This window comes from Petaurus breviceps, unplaced genomic scaffold (genome assembly GCF_028583685.1).
Source record: "Petaurus breviceps papuanus isolate PSGF00001 unplaced genomic scaffold, PetGlider_PUasm1.0 64, whole genome shotgun sequence".
Taxonomy (NCBI): Eukaryota; Metazoa; Chordata; class Mammalia; order Diprotodontia; family Petauridae; genus Petaurus; species Petaurus breviceps.
This window is the reverse complement of record NW_027186428.1, coordinates 3,502,596-3,525,093: the sequence shown is the minus strand read 5'-3', so window position 1 is coordinate 3,525,093 and position 22,498 is coordinate 3,502,596. Positions and strand designations below refer to the sequence as shown.

Below are 22,498 nucleotides of genomic sequence, written 5' to 3'. Positions count from 1 at the left end.
CCGAGCTGAATCCAATCAGAGCTGCAGCAGTGAGCGCATCATCCTGTTCTTCCCCAGTGATTTGCTTATTGAATAAAGGTACATTTTTTTGTTCACATTTACCTGTTTATTAAAATTGCTGTCAATGTTCATTAAAATAAGCCCTCCCCTGAAAATAAGCCCTCTGGTGTTTTTCTGTCCAAAAAAATTAATAAGACAGTGTCTTATTATCGGGGAAACACGGTATATGTCTATATAGGAGGGTATATAGGCATATGAATATATATGTGAATATGTGTATATATGTGTACAGGTATACATAGAGGGCACAGGACCAATTTAATAGGAAGAGATGATACTTAAAAGGTGAAATTAAGAGGTGAGAGAGGAATATAATGAGAGGAGATGGGAGAGACAGAATGGGGTAAACTATCTCATATAGAAGAGGTAAGGGAAAATGGTTACAGTTGAGGGGAAGAACAGGAAGACAAAAAGGAATGAGTCAACCTTATTCTCATTGAATCTGGCTTAGGGAGGGAGTGACACACACTCAATAGGGTATCTCACCCTATAGTAGAGTAGGGGGGAAGGGGATGAGAGGGGGGATGATGGAAGAGAGGGCAGGCTGGGGGGGAGGGAAGTTGGAAGCACCCCCTTTTGAAAACGGACAGGATCTAAGTAGAGAATAGAACAAGTGGGAGGTTGTACAGGAGGGAGGGAAATATAGTTAATCTTTCACAATATATCCACTATGGAAATGTTTTGCATAGCTACACATGTACAACTATATTGAATTGCTTATCTTTCCAGTAAGTGTGGGTGACAAGGGAGGAAGGGAATGAATCTGGAATGCAAAGTTTTAAAATCAAATGTTTAAAAAAATACATATATATATATATACACACTATTATTAATATTATTTTATATGTAACTGGGAAATAAGATATACAGACATTGGGCCATAGAGATACACTGTGCCCTATGGGAAAGTTTGTGGGGATATGGGAGAAGATATGGGAGAGAGCAGATTGGAGGAGGGGATATCCAATGGGATTGCTATTTTGAGGTGGTGGGTATGGGAAAAATGGGAAGAAAATTTGTTACTCAAAATCTTGCGGAAATGATGTAAACTAGAAGTGAATAAAGCATTTGATTAAAAAATGAAATAAAATAATAAAGTACTGTAAACACCCCATAAAAGAAAAATTTTTAAAAGTAAAAAAAAAGTATAAAACTATGAAAACAAAATCTAGATTATGTACCTATGGCTCAGTGTAATAGTACTGGAATTTAAAGATCCCCCCTGTATTTGCTTGGTTTTTGGGTTGTGTTGAAACCCAGAGCTTGTGAATCCCACTTGTGAGATGGACTTGATGAGAAAAGAGAGGGTTGAACTGGGATGGAGCTGGTGCTATGGATTTAGAGAGAAGGTTCAAGCAGAAAGAGACAAAAAAACTTTTGAGAGCAGCATTGGAGGGGCGGGGGAGAGAGAGAGAGACAGGACTGTTGAGGGCCAGTTGGAGGTGCCTAGGACTTTTGAGAGCTGCCACGGGGAGCTGCCAAGGACTAAGGAGACATGGCTGTGATGCCAGTAGTTTGTCTGTTTGTTTTGATGTTGTTTTGCCAGATTAGTCTGCTGGCAAAGGATAGTGCTGTTGTTGCAGAGGCCCTGGAACTTTGCTGTTGGTTCAGAAGCCCTGAAGAAGGATTTTCTTGTTGTATGTTTACAGAAATCCTGGAAGAGGGTCTTCCTGATGTTTTCTGGGGTCCTGAGACTGTTCTGCAGCAGAGAGTGAATTGATGAAGACACTGGCAATGTATCTTGTGGCCTTGTTAAGCTTTGTCTCCCCAGGAACAGAGACTGCTGAGAACTTGCTTCAAGTCAAGATGAAGAAAAAACTCTCTTTGGGTATTAAATGTTGTGACAATCTTAACCTTGTTGTAGCTCAGGGGTAGATGGCCTTTGTGCTCTCCACTGCCCCTTTTGAGAAGGTGCTTGGCGTTAACTGATGATAATTGTAATTCAGTTGTGATCGAGGGGTAGGAAACTTGACTTTTTTGTGCTCTGTGATTGACCAAATGAATATACTTTGTTTATGATTGGAAACTAATCTCCATTTGAGAAGAGAGACTTTGTGATTGACTAAATAAATGTACTTCCCAGGGGTGGAGTAGTACTTGGAAATTATTGAATTATACTTGGTGAATGCTGTATTTTGATTTTCTCTGTTCTGTGAATGTTTTGCTTTAATTTGTCACTGAATAAAATGGAGAGTTACTATGCTGGTATTCTGAACCTTGAAAGTTGCCTTTGCTTGGCATTATACTCATTTTATGAACAGAAAAAGGTAGTGTACAATATCCTGATACATAGCATTTCATTACAATACCAGCTGACAGATCTCAATTAGGTCCCCTTTAACACAGGAATTAAGACATATATCAAAGATGTCTTATGGTACATAATGAAAACGAGAGTATTTCCAGGTTTTGCTGGTATAGGACATTTATACTTTCTACATGGAAGAGAAGGGCATGGTAAAAAAAAAAAAAACCTAACAGTGCAAAAATATTTGAAACAGTTTCTTACTAAAATACCACATGGAAGTCAAAGCCATGCTGAAGTAATGAATCTTCAAGTAGAGGTAACTATGAGCAAAAGTTAAAATAGCCAATAAAGCAGTTCTTCTGGCTGGTGGCTGCCTTCCTTTTAAAACCAAAGTTGAATGAGCATAGAGAAAAAGCTTGTCTTTTCTAAACAAACTGTAATATAATGCCAAGGAAAGGCAACTTCCTAAGGTTCAGAATACCAGCATAGGTGCTCTCCATTTTATTCAGTGACCAACCAAGAACAGAGAAGATCAAAACATGACATCATTCCAAATACAGCATTTACTAAATGTGATTAAATAATCTCCAAGGACTACCCCACCCCAGGACCTTCCAATCATTCAATCAATTACAAAGTCTCTGTTCTAAATACTTCTCCACCCCTAGGCTATACCTTAATTAAGTCCACCACAAAGGCCCTCTTCTCAAATGGAGATTAGTTTCCAAACATAAGGTCAAAAGTTCCCCACCCCTGGATCACAATTGAATCTACCCCAGAGTTACATCAAGTTTAAACACAGCACTTAATACCCAAATGGAGGTCTTTTCTTCATCTTGACAAGAGGCAAGTTCTCAGCAATCTTAGTTCCTGGGGAGACAAGGCTTAGCAAAGCCACAAGACACATTGCCAGTCCCTTCATGAATTTATCCTCTGTCTGTAGAACAGTCCTAGAACCCCTGAACACATTAGCAAAGCCCTCTCCCAGGATTTCTGTAAACATACAACAAGAAAATCCTTCTTCAGGGCTTCTGAACCAACAGAAAGGCTCCCAGACCCCTGCAACAACAGCACTGTCCTTCACCAGTAGACAGTATTCACTCTGTCTGCAGGACAGTCTCCAGACCCCTGCAACAACAGCACTGTCCTTCACCAGTGGACAGTATTCATTCTGTCTGCAGGACAGTCTCCAGACCCCTGCAACAACAGCACTGTCCTTCACCAGTGGACAGTACTCACTCTCTGTCTGCAGGACAGTCTCAGGGCTTCTTAGCCAACAGCCAGGTTCCAGGACTTCTTCAACAAAAGGACTGTCTTTCACCAGTGGACAAATCTGGCAAAACAACATCAAAACAGACAGACAAAGTACCAGCAAAACAGCCATGTCTCCTCAGTCCTTGGCAGCTCAGGGGGCAGGTCTCAAAAGTCCAGGGCAATTCAAAGCGGCCACCAGCAATTCTCTTAGTCTCTCTCTCTGCCTCCACATGGGTGCTGCTTCCAAAAAGATCTTCCGCTTCTCTCTTGTCTCTCCAAATCTATGTCACCAGCTTCTCCCAGTTCAGGACTTTCTTTTCACATCAAAAAGTCCATCCCACAGGTGGGATTAACAAGCTCTGGGTTTTAACACAATCAGTTTGAAAACCAAGCCAATACAGGGGAATCTTTAATTGCCATTACTATCACACAAACACACACACAAAAGGATGGAAGTAGGGTTGTGATGGAGGAAGGGAAACAACAGATAATCCCTTTTCTACCCCCTCTGCACAGTGGGCAATTTTTTATTTAGAATCAATGAGTCTGCATTAATTTTTTATTTCTGCTCACTACGTAGATGACGACGTTTGTACTTCTTGTTGTATTGTTTCAATCCCAATATTAACTGTTGCTGTTTTTCACTAGACTCTACTCAGGATGATGGAAGAACAAGAGACCCTAAAAGTAGCCTACTTTTCTTTAGGGATAATTCAGCAAATTTAGGAGACTGGATAATTTCTAAAAGGTTACTTTTTATTGTGTCACCTATTTTTATGCTTAGTAATCCTTTGTATCATAATGTGCAAATCTAGCTGTCCTTATTAATTTGGATGCTATTACCTCTTGTGCTCTCCTCTCCAGGCCACTTCTCTAAGAAGTACTGGAAAAGGCTCAATGCTGTCAGCAATCTTCACAGTGAGGTAGGGCATGACTTAAATCAGCTATTGGGTCTAATGGATGCTGGGTGTGTCATCACGTACACCAAGGGGGCCCTGACCTATGGGAAGTTGTCCCAAATAATAACACAATCAAAGTTTAGTTTTACCCCATCTTTGACAGGAAGCTTTGACATTGTAGCTTTAGCTCAGTGTAACATGGAAGACCCTAATGAAAGATACTAAAATGAACCAACCCTGGGAGATGCAGACAGCCAGGCAGTACAGTGGATGGAGTGCTGGGCCTGAAGAAAGGAAGACCCATCTTCTCGAGTTCAAACCTGGCCTCAGACACTTAATAGCTGTGTGGCCCTAGGCAAGTCACTTCACTCTACTTCAGCTTCCATATTTGTAAAATGACCTGGAGAAGGAAATGGCAAACCACTGCAATATCTCTGCCAAGAAACCCAAACAGGGTCACAAGTCAGACACAACTAAACAACAACTAAAGGAGAGGCTGCGTCTCTCCATCATCTATGAAAGGTCTGATCACAATGTAATGACAACTTCAAACAATGCAGGCAATACATAAATACATGGAAAAATAAGGATTTCAAAGAGTGGGAAGCCACATTTGGGAAAAACTATAATTAGTATCCTGGGTACCATCTTCAGCACTCCTGATCCCATGGTAAGCACATGTCATTTTATTTAACAGATATATCTCAGAAAAGTAGGATGAAAACTTTTTTTTTTAAATAAAAGCAGGAATCTTTTGGGAGCTGGCTGTTGCAAAGAAACCTGTTTTGAAGCTTTTTGTGAAACAAATATTAGTGACCTTCCACCTTAGACCTCATGTAGCACTGATACAATTATTATATAATGTTGTTTATTATAGTTATCTATGTCTCATCCTCCATAAACACTGACAACATGGGACCATGGTATATCTGACCTTTGGTACTTAATGTTTGTTGAACAAATAATAATTGTTGCTTATTGGTTTTTCTTAAAAGTTGCAAACATTTGCACTTCTCTGACTATAAAAATGGTCAACAGCAGTGACATTACCTCAAGACTTTTATTGTTGTAACATAGCTTTATCAAGTGAAAAGCATTCTCTACTGCCACCAATACGTGACCTAAGAAAGGGGACCTGAATGAACATTTAAAGCATACAAAACAAAAGTTAGGTTTAAAAAAAACTACATTTTTCTTCCTCACAAAGCAAAAATTAGAATGTGCTGTAAGCATTACAGAACTCAGATTTCCCCTTCATGACAACCCAAGCTTCATGGGCCTCATATAAATAAACCTTTAAACTGCGGAAACAATAGAAAAATACAACCATTTTCAGAACAGCACATAGAACATTAGCTTCTCTGTTCACCTCATACTATGAACTAGCAGCAGAATAAAAACGAAATATGAGTTCTTCTTTAAACAAATCTTCCTTCTGAAAAGCTCTGGCAAAAATGTTATTTTCTACACCGATTTTTCACTTTTTTTATGGAAAGGCTGGATTTTCCATGCTCCCACTATACCATCCTATTCCCACCCCAACCCCCCTTACAAGCTGTTGAAGCCCTTAGATGTTCCTCTTTCCAGGGCAGTAGACTGCAGGCCTACTGGTTACAATTCTTGGCAAAAGAAAAGTACAAAGAACTTAAACCCACTTTTACATAACTTCCTTTATGCTGGATCTTGATTGTGATTCGATGAAATATCTAGGTACTTAATACAATCAGTTTATGAAGCTGATAGAGGAATGCATGTTTTCCTCTTCCACTTTCCCTGTCAGACTGTTCCATGATCAACTTTGGATCTACCTAAAAAAAGAAAAGCACAATAGTAAGGAAATTTATTTATTACTACTGGTGATTCTAAAAGTGTGAATATATCTTTGTTTCTAAAGCTCTGAGAAAAATTTTCTTTGCCATTCAAAATATTTCTTTAAAATTAAATCTTGCTTTTCTGTTCTAAAACATGTCATTGTCGGGGCGGCTAGGTGGCACAGTGAGTAAAGCACTGGCCCCGGAGTCAGGAGGACCTGAGTTCGGTTCCTGCTTCAGACACTTAACACCCACACAAAAAAACTAGCCGTGTAACCTTGGGCAAGTTACTTAACCCCAACTGCCCTCTAAAAAGCAAAAAACAAAAAACAAACAAACAAGAAAAACCATGTCATTGTCATCTTTTAATAGCCCAACTAAGTCCTCCTTTTCTCAGGCCATCCCTTCAGAACAATGTGCTGACATGGGTACCAATCTAATCATGAGCACTGAGAACCCCCCCTAAAAGAAAGTCTTTTCATGGAAAGATGAGTGATCGAAGTATGGCTGTACTCAACATCAAGATTTGGAAATACTTTGAAGAACAGACTTCTAACCTAAACTGCAAATAGAAAACTTTAGCTAGGTTTCCTCCAATCAAAAATCCTTTGGACTTAGAGGTTAAGGTTACACCAAATTGCAGGCCTGAGTTTTAATGAAAAGGATTGTTTCCATTACATTTTCTAAGCCTTGCACTTCAGCTACAATTCCCTCTGTCTGTGATACTGTGAAATCTTAAACTAACAAAAATTAATTCTGCTGCAGAATAAAACTGGGAAACTATACTTCTCAGTTCTGTTGAAGGTATAAAGTTCATTTCTAAGGTCCCCTCCAGTTCCAAGATTTTGTTACTCTACCTATGTAAAATGACAGGCCTAGTACAAGACACTTTGAAATGACCCCAAGGTAATGGCACCAGTGATTTATAATCTGCTTTTCAAAGGTCAGGTAAGTCTAGTCTGATCTAGTGTCCCTGCTTATTCCCAAAGTACTTTGTAAAGAAATGACCTTCCTAGGAAGCAGTTACTTCTGAGGAGTCTGCAGGTACTGTACTCAGTTAATATACTACCAAATCAGCTCTCCAATTCCTTCTCCCTTTCCAATTCCCATTTTCTTACAAATGTCTCCTGACATCTCTGGATACCAGTCGAACCTAAATTAACTCCTTGTACCTTAATCATTTGGACTCATCCTGACCCTATCTCTAACAAACACTTCTGGGCAGAAGTCAAGAAAGATCAAGTCAAGCCTATTCTTAAAGAGAAATGAAGACTGAAAAAAAAATTGGACCACTGAATTCGGCAGTCACTGATGACTGTCAGCAGATCTGTTTCATATGTGTGAAGGGTGTGGCAGCTGACTAAAGCAGTAAATCTTGCCAAAGCAGAGGCCACGAACGTCTTCATTTGGCAGTAAAAAGAAGGCACAAATCAGGGATCGGGGATACAAAGATGAAAACACTTACTTACTTCCACCTTACTCCTGACCCTTCTCCAATCTTAACTTCTCTTACCTTAGCCAATGATCTAATCCTAACTCAGTCCCTAACACAAGTTGCTTTACTTATTTAACACCTTAGAAGCTTACCTGATTCCAATCATATGTCTTTTCATACCATGTGGGAACAATTATTTCTCTTGGTTTCAATTTGCAGAACAGACTGAAAATTTAAAAAAAAAAAGTAAGCAAATATTAATAAGCACTGCAAACTAAGCACATTTAAGAGTCCTTATTTGTGAACAGATAGAATGTATTCTTCTCTAAAATGACTCATTTCCATTCTAAAGTATCTGTGTCAATCACTTGGGATTCTCAAAGGATAGAACAGGAGAGCGCTGGCTCTTTCAGGTCCTACCCAATGAGAAAGGCTTAGACACACACTTTGGGCATGTCATTGGAAGGCTTGCCTGATGAAGTCCAGAAAGGCTCATTACTAAGAGATGGGTTACTAGGGAATGAAATTTTTTGTCTACAGAAATTCACGAATCTTTCTATTCAGCTGTGTTGGGATTTCAATCTCTGTCAGTTGAGGTGGCATCCACACAAATTAAGTCATAGTTCTGTTTTGTTTTTTGGTGAAACTGAAGGATTAAAAGTATGTTTTGCACATTATAGCACGCAGGAGGAAAGAGAACGAGTCTATTGAGTTACAAAGGACAGTAGGCAAGGCAGTGGAAAAGGGTGTGTAACATCTGTCTCTGCCACTCATATCCAATGAGAGTCCTTAAAGAAGCAAAACTTCCACCCTTGGATATAAGGGGCTAGAAGGCTCGAACCCTCAGGTCCCTTCCAGGTCTAAATCTATGATCCATTGTTCCCTTTGAGCATGGACCTCTTATAAGTGTGTCAGGCTGGGGAACTCTTGGTGAAGAAAAGCACTCCAGTAGTACAGACTGGCAACTCTGTGTGACTGGAGAACAATGTGAAACTAAGAGACCTGTCCACGTCAAAAAGGTGTTTCACCCAGGAGGCAACAGTGCAGCCCAAGTCTTCCTGATTCCAAGCTACCTCTTGCCTTCTCTAATACTTTTAAATTGTTTTTGTCTCCATCTACTCAATTACTAAACAGTACCTGCTAGCCCTCTGAAACACCACCATACATTTTAATTACTTGTTTCTGAATAGCCTTTACACATACATTCGTTTTGCCTTAAAGAGAAATAATATGTTATTATCAGCTTGAAAGCTGACAGCTCTATATATGGCTGTTCCAAATAGCTTTATGTAATTCATACAAACTGAGCAGTAATTTTGAAGCAGAATCACTTTATTGGCAGATCGAAAACATCATCACAAGGGTCAATCAGTACTAAATTTACTCAGCAACTGGTCCAGTAAATGTTCACTGGCCTTGCTAAAGTACTGGCCTATTCATGCTTTGAAGAGGAGAAAAAGTGGTGCTCCATACCTCACAGATGCTATTGGGAGTGCCATGCCCTTCCACACAACCAAACTATGACAACTGATGACAAATGTTATTTTAAGCAGCCATAATGTTCTCATATACACTTCTATTAACATTATAAAGATATACCCATTTTTTGGTTAAATATTTATACAGAGTCTCAACATTTCAGTTACAAAGTATGGTAAATATGTTTAAAAGGAATTTTTGTTAAATATTTAGGAACCAAAACAGCAATTCAATCTCTAAAATTGGAGATAATACTAAAAATTGGATAGAGGGAAATATAAGATAATAAAGGAAACTACATCAGAAAGAATATTAAATATCATAACAGGACTTACCCTAAAAGTTTCTGCCGAGCATTATCTTGTAGCTGTGCAATTCTTTCAGGTCCAAGATACATACACCCCTTTGGTCCATCACAAACTATCTTGTTAATAGCTGCCCTAAGAATGTTAATCTGTACATAAATGATAACACAAAAGAAAAGTATCAAGATTACACTATCTTAGTTAACTTATATACCTAAATCTGAAACAGTTCACTTAAAATGTTACTTAACTAAAGCTACATGAGTAGCACAAATTTTTATGAAACTTGACAAAACCACAATTAAGGAAAATCTATACATGTTGTTATTCATGAAAACACTAAATTTAAAAAAAAAGAGTTTAAGAAATTTTCCTTGAGAGAAAACAGAATAAATGGGAGATGGGACAGGATGAAGGGAAATATAGTCTTTCACATTATAACTACTATGGAAATGTTTTGCATAACTACATGTATATCCTATACTGAATTGCTTGTTTTCCCAGTGGGGGTGGATAAGTCGGGGAGAAGGGAGAGAATCTGGAACTCAAAATTTTTTTTTTAAGCAATCAGGGTTAAGTAACTTGCTCAAGGTTACACAGCCAGGTGTTTCTGGGTGGGTGCTCAGTGTCTGAGCCTGGGATGCGATCTCCAGGTCATGCCAACACTGGAGCCAGTACTCTTACTCGATGTGCTACCTGGCCGCCCAGGAACTCAAGTTTTAAAAATAAATGTTTAAAAAAATGGTTTTTTGCCTTTTTTTTTTTTGAAGGGGGAAAGGCGGGGCAATTGGGGTTAAGCCCAAGGTCACATAGCTAGTAAGTGTTAAGTGTCTGAGGCTGGGTTTGAACTCAGGTCCTACTGATTTCAGGGCTGGTACTCTATTCACTGTGCCATCCAGTTGCCCCCACCTTGGCCTTTTTCAGCTAACGTCTTTTCAAGTTCTCACTTTGAGTGAGGCAATGCCCATTCAGTGAAAAGATCTCTTTAAGAAGTGAGTCAAGGGATGGCCCCTTTCATTAAAAAAAAATATATCTCAAACTGGGAAGGGAAGACCCTCAACATTGCCAGTCAAAAGAGAAAAAGTTACTATTTACATTCTGTCTGGCCAGGAAGGCCCAAAAAAATAACCATTAAGTGGTGCTTGGGCTGGGCAGGGACCTACTTCTATCCAATCAATGAGATCCAGAGTGAACTGAGTTTAAGGCTTGGTCTATGAGAAAGAAATCTTGCCAGTAAACCCCAAATTAACTAGACAGCTTTCAGCCTTCAAAATTTACCTTCCTTTGGGCAGAACACTCTCAGGTAAGGGCATGATATGAGAGTAGAGAGAGAAAACAGAAGGTGAAGAGGGGGGAGGAAAGGGAAGGAGTTGCCCAACTAGAACTGGCCAACAGGGTCCCCAGTAGGGCAGCTCTGACTACTTATTTAGCTTTCTTGAAGTAGACCATGACAACAGGGAGATGATGACGTGACTTGCAACTGAATTTGATTTGAGTAAGGGAGGGCTGTGCAAAGTCACCAGTCTTACTTTCTTCTCTAGAGCCATCTGGGTCCAATGCACCCCACTCCCCGCCATACACACACAGTCACCTCTGATAGACTGTAAACTCTTATATCTTCATCTCTGTATCTCCAGTTCCTAGTCCAATGCCTGACACACACACAGGTGCATTCTAAATGCTTGTTGTTGATTGGGTCTCAGTTTCTTCATATGTAAAAGAAAGCCTATGATCTTATTCTCTCCAAAGTCCCTTCTATCTACAGATTCTACGATCTTACCTCAACAATGTCTTCCACATTTAACTGGACATCAAATGCCAACTCAATATCATGCTCTGGCAATATTGGTGTGCCAGTAGCTGGATTCCACCCCAAACCACAAAGGGCACCAGTGTAACATTTTCCACTCTGATCAACCCTAAAGAATATAGGGAAAATTTAATACTAAGTACCATCAGACAAGAAACTGCAAAAATAAAGTGCTATTTTTATTCTAAAGTACTGCACACAATTCTATTTGAACTTCTTATGAACAGCAATAAACCACCACTTTAATAAAATTCCAGTGCAGAAATTTAAACTTACAGCACATAAAAATATAAACTTAGAAAAATCACTAATAATAAAATAGAGCATTATGAGAAAGCTGCAAAATGACTGACCTAGAAGATTTAAAACCTGCAAGTTCCCAAATTTTGAATTTTATGCATTATGATAGTATTTGTTGTTTTTTTTTTAAAGCAATCGGGGTTAAGTAACTTGCTCAAGGTTACACGGCCAGTTATTTCTAGGTGTGGTGCTGAGTATCTGAGCCCGGATTTGATCCAGGTCATCCCGACCCTGGAACTGGTGCTCTTACTCAATGAGCCACCTGGCCACCCCATATGATAGTATTTGTAATAATCTATCCATCACTTCATGTCAAGAACTTGGCCATACACATAAGCAGTCATTTATCCTTTGAGTTTCATTTAAATAAAGCTTTAATTACTGTCTTTGGGAATTCAATTTAACTGAATTAAATTCAACAAACATTTGTTAAGCCCCCTGTGTTGTACAATCTCTGCCAAATGCCAGATATAAAATTTATATAAACATCAGTCACTGACCACCTCAAAGTACAATATAGTAAGAGAAGTTAACATATACACAAACATAAAAATGCCATTCTAAATAAAGGGTGTACTATGAACAAGGGAATGGAGGTGAAAATATGGGGATGTGAAAATATGGGGAAAGGAAAGTATAGTTTGAATGCAATGTAGAACACATCCACATATGAGATTTATCTCTAAAAGTCAGGTGGTGTTACAATGTGAGGTGCTTTGCTTACCAGCCTACAGAGCTTAAACTTTACTTGCTAGATAATATGAAGATACAGAAAGGTCTTGAGAAGGAGTGAAATGATTACATCTATTCATGAGAAAGGTAAGTCCACCAGTGCTAAAAAGACTAAAACACAGCAGGTAAGAGTGGAGGTTGGATAACTTGCTAGGAGACTACTTTCACAGCCTATATCAACTGATTAATAAAGTCTTATATTAAGAGTAAGAGAAAAAACAGAGAGAAGACAAGTGGTTGCCAGATGATACAAAGGTATAATAAATAAGATTTAGTAATGTATTTATGGTACTAAAATGAAAAGAATCCTGGATTTGGAGTCAGCAGACCTGGGCTTAGATTCCAACTCTGCTAATTACTATATGTAAATCTTTGAAAATTGATTTCATCTCTCTTGGTCTCAGTCACCACCTATAAAATGAGGGAGTTGGACTAGCTGACCTCTAAGGCTCCTTTCTGTTCTAATATCTATGGTACTTACTCAGGCTTAAAAAATGGGAGAATAAGCAAATAGCAATAAACAAAGAGCAATAATAAAGTCACAAGAAAGAGCAAATAAAATCTAATTTATTAATTATTAAAGGCTTGAATGTTAGTTAACATAGAGCAGATCATATCTCTTTTTATGAAACTTTGCCATACTGAAAGATTAAAGGAATGCTATATATCTATATAAAATCTATCTAAATTTTAGCCAAAAAAAAAAAAACGATAAAGACATTCATGTAATTCTTGGAAAAGATGGAGAAATGTGAGGTAGGTGACAGTTCTCTCAGGGAGATTCAGATTGGTTGAATGGCTGGACCCTTAGAGTAGTTATTAATGATTCAATGGCAACTCTGAAGGTAAACTCTAGTATTGTATCTACAGGGATCTGTGTTTCACCTTATACAGTTTAATATTTTTATCAGTGACCTGGATAAAGGTATGAAGCTGGTAGTTAACATACTAAAATGAGAACTTCAGAATTAAAAAAGATAGGCCAGAACAACAGGTAAAAACGTAGTAAGATGAAAACTGGCTCAAAAAATTAACTTTACAGATACAAGATGGGAGAAGTATAGCTAGACATACCGTGTTTCCCCGATAATAAGACACTGTCTTATTATTATTTTTTTGGAAAGAAAAACACCAGAGGGCTTATTTTCAGGGGAAGGCTTACGTTGTCCTGCCTCAGCTCTCCTCCTCGGCACTGCTCTCAATGGCGCCAGCAAGCAAATCACTGGGGAAGAACAGGATGATGCGCTCACTGCTGCAGCTCTGATTGGATGCAGCTCGGGAGCGGGAGCGCGGCGTGCGTTTCACCCGGGGGAGGGGGGATGGTGCATACAGAGGGTACCATAATGTAGCGTGTAGCACAGGGGATCACCTTTACTACAGTAGCAATCTCAATAGGGCTTATTTTCGGGGAAGAGCTTATTTTAGAGGAATCTTACATGGTAAGGGGAGGGCTTATTTTCGGGATAGGTCTTATTATCGGGGAAACACGGTAGCAGTCCAACTGGAAAATACTGTTGCTGTTGTTTTTTTTTTTTTTTTTTAAGTTCAACATTAGTAAACAGTGTTTTATGGCAGCCAGGAAAGTTTACATAATATTAGGCTGCCATTAAAAGAGGCATTCTAGGGAAGTGATAGTTTGTAGCAGTAAGCACACTAGCACACTCAGGATGGCTGCTAGCACAGGTTCTTAGACCTGCTTTTCTAAAGGAAAGCAACTCAAAATGGGTTAACAATCTTACTTTGATCAAACATAAACCATTTACTTAGTTCAGGGGGAAAAGTCAGCAAACTGAACTTCAGAAATTACAAACAGAAGTTACAAGAAGACAAAAAAAATACAGATAGAGAAACAGATCAGCAGACAGGCTTCCATCGGTCTATTATATCCATAACCTAGTTAGTTACTAGAGAGGGAAGCATCAACATCTGGGTTTTCAAAGCCAGGGGGCTCAAAGGCTGCCTAGAGTCTCATCTGGTCAAATCACACAACACTTCCCAAAGTGAGCCCCAAAGCAAAAGCTCATATCAGCCTTTTCCTGGGTCAGAGAAATGTCACAACCCTCTTGACCCACTGCCCAATCACAAAGTAACAAGGTATGGACGTTCCTGAAAAACAATTCTCCTATCACAGGCTCCATGTGACCACATTCAGCCTACTGGAGACAGAGTTTATTTTCAAATCAGGGAAGGTTCTCAGATTCACTTAAGCCTATCAAGGGGCCAAGGGGTAGGGAAGATCTTTAGATTCCCATTCCCATTACATAGTTCTGCAGTACTCTGCCCTGGTCATACTACATCTGGAGTATTGTACTCCGTTTTGGGCACCACATTTTAGAATGGACATTCAGAGGAGAACAGAGGACGGCAACCAGGACGGTGTAAGTTTCTCAAGTTCTAACATGTGAAGAAGACTGGTTGAAAGAATATGGAGCATTTGAAAAGAAGGAGATAACTTGGGGAGAACATACTAGTTATCCTAAAGTAATTCCTTCTCATCTCTCCCTGACAACACCAACTATCTGCCCATCCAATACTCTGTTTACATTATGCATAATTAACTCCTTTATAAAGAGTACTTAGGGAGAGAAGAGTAGGCAAGCCTCAATTTAGCGTCCAGAATTACTACTAGAAATAGGCTTTTACCTATTTCTGTTTGGCTGTAATGCCAACATGATACATGGTGGCTATAAATATGCCAGCGTAATTCTGAATCACAAAATATAACAGATTCTCTATAAGGAAGACAGAATCAAAACATTTATTCAAACACCCAAAAGCCAAATCCCAGCACCAGAAAGCCAAATCCATCATAGCAACAAAGAAATCTATACACAATAATAATGCAAGGGGGTACTGCCATCCCCAAGCTTTCCCACAAATGAACATTCACAGCTAGCTCCTTTCTTCTTTTCTCTCCTTCAGCTCTAACTGATCTGATCAATTTCCTCTAAGCTGTCCTCCACCCTTCCTGATCCACCCATTCAGGAAGTTCCTCCCACCACAGGCTTTACTTGACTCAAACTCAGGTCTTAGATTTCCATGTGACTTAAGCCGGTCACATGGGTTTATTAATGGATGGGAAAGATCTTCTCATTTACACGACTGTTACAATAGCTTCTTTATAAATTCAGAAATGAACTTTCATTTAAATAATGGACCACTTTGTGAAGTAGTAACGATGGGGTGCTTGGGATCTATATTTGTAACATCGATCTGTAAAACCAATTTGTAAAATCATACTCCCCCTTCCCCCGCCCCCAGCTTCAGAGCATTAACTCTGCCCAGCAACAACTCGTGAACTGTTTATCTCAGCTTGGAACAATAACAAGCTATTCCTATGAATCCTTCTCAAAAGTATCTATAAACATTCCAGCTTAGGCAACTATCATCTCCCCCTTGTATAACGGCCCGCTGCCCCCATGAATCCTTCAATACCCTATCTCTAGGTTAACACCTTAGTAATTATCTGAGTCTCCATTAGCCTTGGTTCCCAGACATCAATCTTGTCAAACATATAACACTGATAGGTGGCAGACTGGGCACTTCTCAGTCAGCCCTTGACAACTAGCTGACTTAGTGACGTTTCAAGCCTAAAACCACACCTCCAGGTAGCCCCCGCCTTGGGCTATTTTCCAGTGAATCATGGGCAATACACCCATATACCTTCGAAGTTATATTAAAAATGCATGTTCCTTTAAACACTAGCCCCACCTTAACTCCTCCCTAATCCCACCCTTAATCACCTAGTTAGCATAACTGGCATGGGTTCTACTATGGATTATTCTATAAAAACCTTAATTCTACCCCGTTAAGGTTTCAGGTCCCCTAAAGGACTCTTGCCCGCTGTACAGCCTAACAATAAAGCTGCAGGTCCCCTAAGAACCCTTGCCCGCTGTAACTCGTACAATAAACTTTTACAACTCTGACTCCAAGTTGGCTTGGGCTGAATTCTTTCCAGACTGAATCGCAGGCTTTCTGGTCTTAGATCAAGACCAGAGTTCCTGCTAAACCTATTGTCATCCGTCATCAGTAATACTGTGTGTATTCAGGACTTGATAATCACCTGTTAAAGAGGTCCTAAAGCAGATGTATCTACCTCATATGTGATTCTATGACACTGTAACGGCAAGCACCCTAGCATACCCAGGATGGCAGCTAGCACAGGTTCTTTGATCTGCTTTTCTAAAGGAAAGCAACTCAAAGGGGGCTAACAATCTTACTTTAATCAAACATAGATATCATTCACTTAGGTCAAGGAAAAAAGTCAGCACTCTGAACTACAGAAAATACAAACAGAAATTACAAGCAGACAAAGATTACAGACAGAGAAAATAACACAATTCAACAGACCAACAGATAGGGCTTCTAGCTGTCTGACCATTACATATACACAGTGTTAGTTACCAGAAAGGGAAGCACCAACATCTGGGTTTTCAAAGCTGGGAGCCTCAATGGCTGCCCAGAGTCTCATTTGGTCAAATCACACAACTCTTCCCATAAGTGAGCCCCAAAGTATATATAGCCTTCTCCAGGGTCAGAGAACATTACAATCTTCATGACCCACTGCTTAATTACAAAAGGTATGTGTCTTGTTGAAAAACAAGCCTCCCCTAAGCCAACTTCTCTTGTTGAGCTCCAAGTGAAGCCCATTAAAGGGCAGGGAAGATTTTCAAATTCTCTAGGCCTATTAAGGGGCAGGGAAGATCTTCAAATCCCCTTACCATTACAGACAGATCTTTCATGCCCATTACATAAGCAATTTATATCTGAATTGGCATTAATATCTCTTAAGTACAACATAATCCACACAAAATAAACACATCACATGTACAAGATACATAACATAACAACTCATCACCAGGGTGGCCACACTGCCTTAAACACAAAGCACATACTGTTATAATCGACTCAATCCAAAACAAAAATGTCCAGATAAAGTTCTCTTGGGGGTGTGTCCTTCTCCCCACACTGCCCTTACAGGCTTCCTCCAGGCAGGTGCAAGCTCCAATGAGCCAAGTCCCAGTCTTAACGCTGCTCCAGCCTGAGGGGCAGCTGGGCAACAAAGCCAACAGGGTGGGGTCCTTGGGGGTCCACAGCACTTCCCCCTACCCACCACAGACTACTCCACCCTCTCCCTGGCTCCCAGCATGTTCAGCACTTCTCCCTGGCTGCACCGGTCTTATCTTGCCCTGGGGCTGGATTCTGAACTCCTAGGTTCCTCCATCTCCCACTGGAGGCAGTTGCTCCTGGCTTCTGCCATGGTCCTGATGCAGGCAATTCTCTGATCCATTCTCACCTCACAAAAGTCAGCACGATGGCAGTTCTCTGTTCCATGGCTCCACAGAATCATAGCTACCACAACTGGGAAACAAACAATTATCCCAGCCCCATACTTTCCTTTTAGCTTGTAGATCCTATCAGACTAAGCCATTTGTAGCAGCAAGCACCCTAGCATAGCTTTCTCTAGGACATCACAACCTTAGGGACTCACTACCTAATTACAAAGTAACAAAGGGTCTTCCTGAAAAACAAGCCTCCCCTAAGCAAGCTTCTCTTATTAGGCTCCAAGTGAGGCCCATTAAGGGGCAGGGAAAATCTTCAAATCCCCTTACCATACGTCCAATTCTCCTTTCTAATTACTAGACTTTCTGAGCCAAATTAAAAACATGTATTTCTTGTAGACATTATGCTCCATTTCATCCTCTTGTGTTTTCTCAACAAAATATGAACTTCTTAAATAGAGTATGAACCACCACAGCCCTCTTCTACACCATGACCACAGATGAAGCCTTTGTTCCAATACATACTCAAATTCACAAACAACCCAGAGGCTTGGCCTCTAGAAGGAAGCAGAGTAAGTCTAGGCTATACAGAAAAAAGAAGGGGAGCTGCTTTGTACTCAGCTGTTAAGTCTTTTTGCATTTTTATCAAAGTTTAAATTAACCAGTCTCACACACAATATTTAGTCTGCCTAAGGGCTTATTATGGAAGCAAAGGGAACATAGAAACACAAGCCAAATTCTAGTAATGCTAGGGAAGTGGGGGGTGGGGGGAGGGAGGGAGAAGGAGAGAGAATGAATGAGTTATACACACTTTACATCCCACAAATGAAAACTGGTACATGTAATCCAAGAATGATGGTTCTAGGCCATGGGTTACATTCAGAAAAAAATTATATAAGACAACAATTATTTCTTATGCATCCATACCTCAGTTCCATAACTGGGGCGAACAACATACTAAGTAATGCTGGTAGTCCTGGAATATGAGGCATCAGAGAGGTTTCTCTCAGAAGCATAGCAGATCCTACAACAGCAAAATAACAACAGAGTTAGAAGAAATAGATGAAATTAGCAGTATTCTTGTATGAGAAGAAAAGCAGTGGAGAGAACTAAACTAGTTTTGCTATATGCTCTTATCTCACACTGAACAAAACTTGAAAAAAGATCATTCAGGGGCAGCTAGGTGGTGCAGTGAATAGAGCACTGGTCCTGGAGTCTGGAGGACCTAAGTTCAAATCCAGCCTCAGACACTTAACACAAAAAAATATAGCTGTCTGATCTTGGGCAAGTCACAACCCCCATTGCCCTACCTTCCCCCCTCCAAAAAGCAAAAAAAAAAAATCATTCAGCAAGGATGTTGCTTGTTCACTGTTCATAGAATAATTATGTTCAGTAGCTAATGATAAGCATATAAAGAAATACAAGATATAAAAAGGGTAGACAGAAATGTCTTAATTACCAGTTGCATTTACTGAAAGAGAAGCAGCAACCAACATCCGCTGGTGGAGGTCTTCAGGGGCATCACTGATAATAACAGAGTTTATACTCTCTTTTTCAACCCATACACATCTAAAATAAATAATGAATAATACTACTGATAAATTTCACTGAGCTCACAGATCATATATCAGAGAAATATTAACATGAAACATCTTGAAAACATATGTAGATGACAAAATGCAGTGTTTGAGAACTCATAATGCAACTAAATTAATCACTATTCATTAGCTATTATTTGTATCCAACTGGACACAGAATCAGCCTATGAAGGACCCCTACAATAAAGTAACCAGAAAGGTGACCACACTAGGGCATGAGGCCTTTGAATAAACTAGCCCAACTGGATAAGCTCAATGATTAGAAATAAGAAGTGTTTCTGATTGCTTCACTTAATGAAAGTTTGGCAGTACTGACCAGCTGGAAAAAATAGCCCTTGAGGGGAGTGATCCTATGGGACTGAATAGTTTTGGAAACACAATTCTCTAAGGGCAAGTGAAAGATTAAGTGATTATTCTATGTAATGAAGCAAACTGTTAACTGAATGTTACCTAAAACTAATCAACCCTGGCTGTGAAATATTCAAAGAATATTTAAATGTTCAAGAATTTTATAAATTAGGACCCCAAAATGACTAGTATGGAGACATGTCCAAAGACTGAATGTGGAGCCTCTCATCAGTTTGGACACTTCTTGCCCTGAGCATAATAATTACTGAATTACAATAAAGATGAATTAATGAAATTGTATCTATTGGAACAGGGTCTTAATTAGTTCCAGCCTCCCTTATCAGTCTGAAGACTGTAATGGTGTAGCCAGAGCCAAAATCCTAGATCAAAGGGAAGCCAGAAGTTCTATTATTCCGAACCCACAAAGTTTCCCAGTTAGCTAAGAGTTAATGAGTCTAGCAGCAGTTTATTAGGACTTCCAAGCGCCAAGCCTACGGGAAAGTTGCTCAGACCTAAATCTGAGTCAGAAATTTGTGGAACTCAGATCAGGAGAGTAATGATCAGACTGTGACTCAGATTACAGCATTTTGGGAACATGGAAAGCTTACAGGTCTCCTCAGCCTGAGTTGTCTCTGAGATCCCAGAATAACTAAACACTAAATTTCCAAAGAAAGCAGCGAAAGGGCCCAAGAGGACAAAAGATCAGTGCAGATATTGCTATGCCCCCCACTCCAACCCCTCCTCGAAGAAGTGTGCTGAGCCCAGGACAGAACAAAAAATCCTAAGTCAATAGACTAGATGAATAAGCAAATAAAAAAAAGAATCTCACCATAAAGAGTTATTGTGATAGCAAGTATAATCAAAACACAAATCCAGAAAAAGAGAATAACTCTAAAATTTCTACAGGCAAAGCTTTGAAGAAAAACACAGCTTTTGAGAACTCAAAATAATAATTCTTGGAAAAGAAGCTTTAAAAAAAAGAATTAAAAATTATTTTAAAAACTAAATGAGCGCACCAGAGGAAAAATAGTCAAAGAAATAAGAGCTATGGAAGAAAGATTTGGAAAGAGAAAAACAACTTAGAAGAAGATGTATAAAACCTTATCCGGGAAGGGGACCTCCCCTAAAATTTGGAAAGGGCTCTACAAAAGCTTAGCTACAACAATAACCACATTAAAATGAGACAAAAGACGGGGAAAAAATAAGGTTATCTCATATCGAAATCAAATGACCTAGAAAACAGATCAAGAAGAGATAATTTAAGAATCACTAGATGACCTGATATATCATTGCCTTCTCGGTGGGTAGGGGAGGAGCTAGAAAGGACAGCATTTGGAACTGAAAATTTTTTAAATGAGTGTTAAATAAATGAATGAATAAAAAAAATAAAAATGAAGGAAAAAAATAACCATTGCTACCTGAAAGACATGACCAAGACATCATATTCTGCGAAATCATAAAATCAAAAATAATCATAAAACTGGCCAAGTCTCTTAAAATCAGAGGGTTAAATGGAAACAAAAGGATCTACTGGTCACTTCCTGAAGAGAAAAAAGAAAGCAAGAAAGAGGGAATGGAAAGTCAGAAGGGAGGGAGGAAGGGAAAAGAAAGCCTCCAGAAACACCATAACCAAAATTCATAGCTTCTAGGTCAAAGAAAAAGTACTGTAATCAGCCAGGAAAAAACAACAACCTCAAGGACCCAAGAGCACCGGTCAGAATAATAACAGCTTTAGGAGGCACCACAATAAAAGGACCGAAGAGACTGAAATGATATTACAAAAGACAAAAGATCTAGGTTTACAACCAAGAATAATCTACCCAGCAAAAATGAATACAATCCTAAAGGGGAAAAATGAATCTTCAATGGGTGGAGGAATTCAAAACAATCCAGATAAAGAGACGAGAGCTTAATAGAAAATATTACATGAAAAAACAAGAGTGAAAAAGATGCATAAAAAAGTAAATATAAATGAGAAATCTTAAGTTAACTAAATAAGACTAAATTTTTACATTCTTATATGAGATGATACATATATGTCCTCAAAATGTGACTAATCATTATGAAGGTTTATAGAGGGAGTCAAGTTAGATGGAGAACCTAGGAGTGTTTGTTATGTTCTGATCACTTCACTTTGTAACAGTTCTTGTAAGTCTTTCCAGTTTTTCTGAAACTCACTTGTTCATCATTTCTTATAGCACAACAGTATTCCATTACATTCCTATACCACAACTTATTAGCCACTCCCCAATTCATGGGCATTCCCTCAATGACCAGTTCTTGGTCACCACAAAAAGAGCTGCTATAAATATTTTTGTACATAGAGATCCTTTCCCTTTTGTTTAAGGATCTCTTTGGGATACAGACCTAGTAATGGTATTGTTGGATCAAAGGGTATGCACAGTTTGACTGTCCTTTGGGCATAGTTCGAAATTGCTCTCCAGAATGGTTGAATTGGTTCACAACTTCACCAACAATGAATTAAGAGTCCCAATTTCCCACATCTTCTACAACATTTATCACTTTACTTTTATGACATATTAGTCAATCTGATCTAATTTCCATTTCTCTAACCAATAGTGATTTTTTTCATATGATGACAGACAGCCTTGATTTCTTCATCTGAAAACTGCCTATTCATATCCTTTGACCATTTATCAATTGGGGAATGACTTGTGTTCTTATACATTTAACTCAGTTCTCTATATATTTGAGATATGAGTCCTTTATCTGAGACACTTGCTATAAAAATTGTTTCCCAGGTTTCTGTTTTCTCCTTCCTTGATTACATTGGTTTTGCTTGCACAAAACCTTTTAAATTTAATATAATCAAAATTATCCATTTTATTCATATTCTTTCTGTCTCTTGCTTGGTCAAAAATTCTTCTATTCTCCATAGATCTGACAGATAAAACTAAGCTCTCCTAATCTGCTTAT

The 22,498-nt window shown here is 39.1% G+C and overlaps 1 protein-coding gene across 1 annotated transcript in view; it reads right to left on the bottom strand.

Annotated features, from left to right (window-relative positions):
- Positions 1–5,497: 5,497 nt before the first annotated feature.
- TDRD9 (tudor domain containing 9) overlaps positions 5,498–22,498 on the bottom strand; it is a 239,348-nt gene continuing 222,347 nt past the window's right edge. The window contains exons 33-38 of the mRNA XM_069103712.1: positions 19,075–19,184; positions 18,543–18,639; positions 11,272–11,410; positions 9,522–9,640; positions 7,860–7,932; positions 5,498–6,269 (exon numbers count right to left, since the gene is read on the bottom strand). Of these exons, the coding sequence (XP_068959813.1) occupies positions 6,168–6,269; positions 7,860–7,932; positions 9,522–9,640; positions 11,272–11,410; positions 18,543–18,639; positions 19,075–19,184 (640 nt within the window). The 3' untranslated portion in view covers positions 5,498–6,167. The remainder of the gene's footprint in view (positions 6,270–7,859; positions 7,933–9,521; positions 9,641–11,271; positions 11,411–18,542; positions 18,640–19,074; positions 19,185–22,498) is intronic.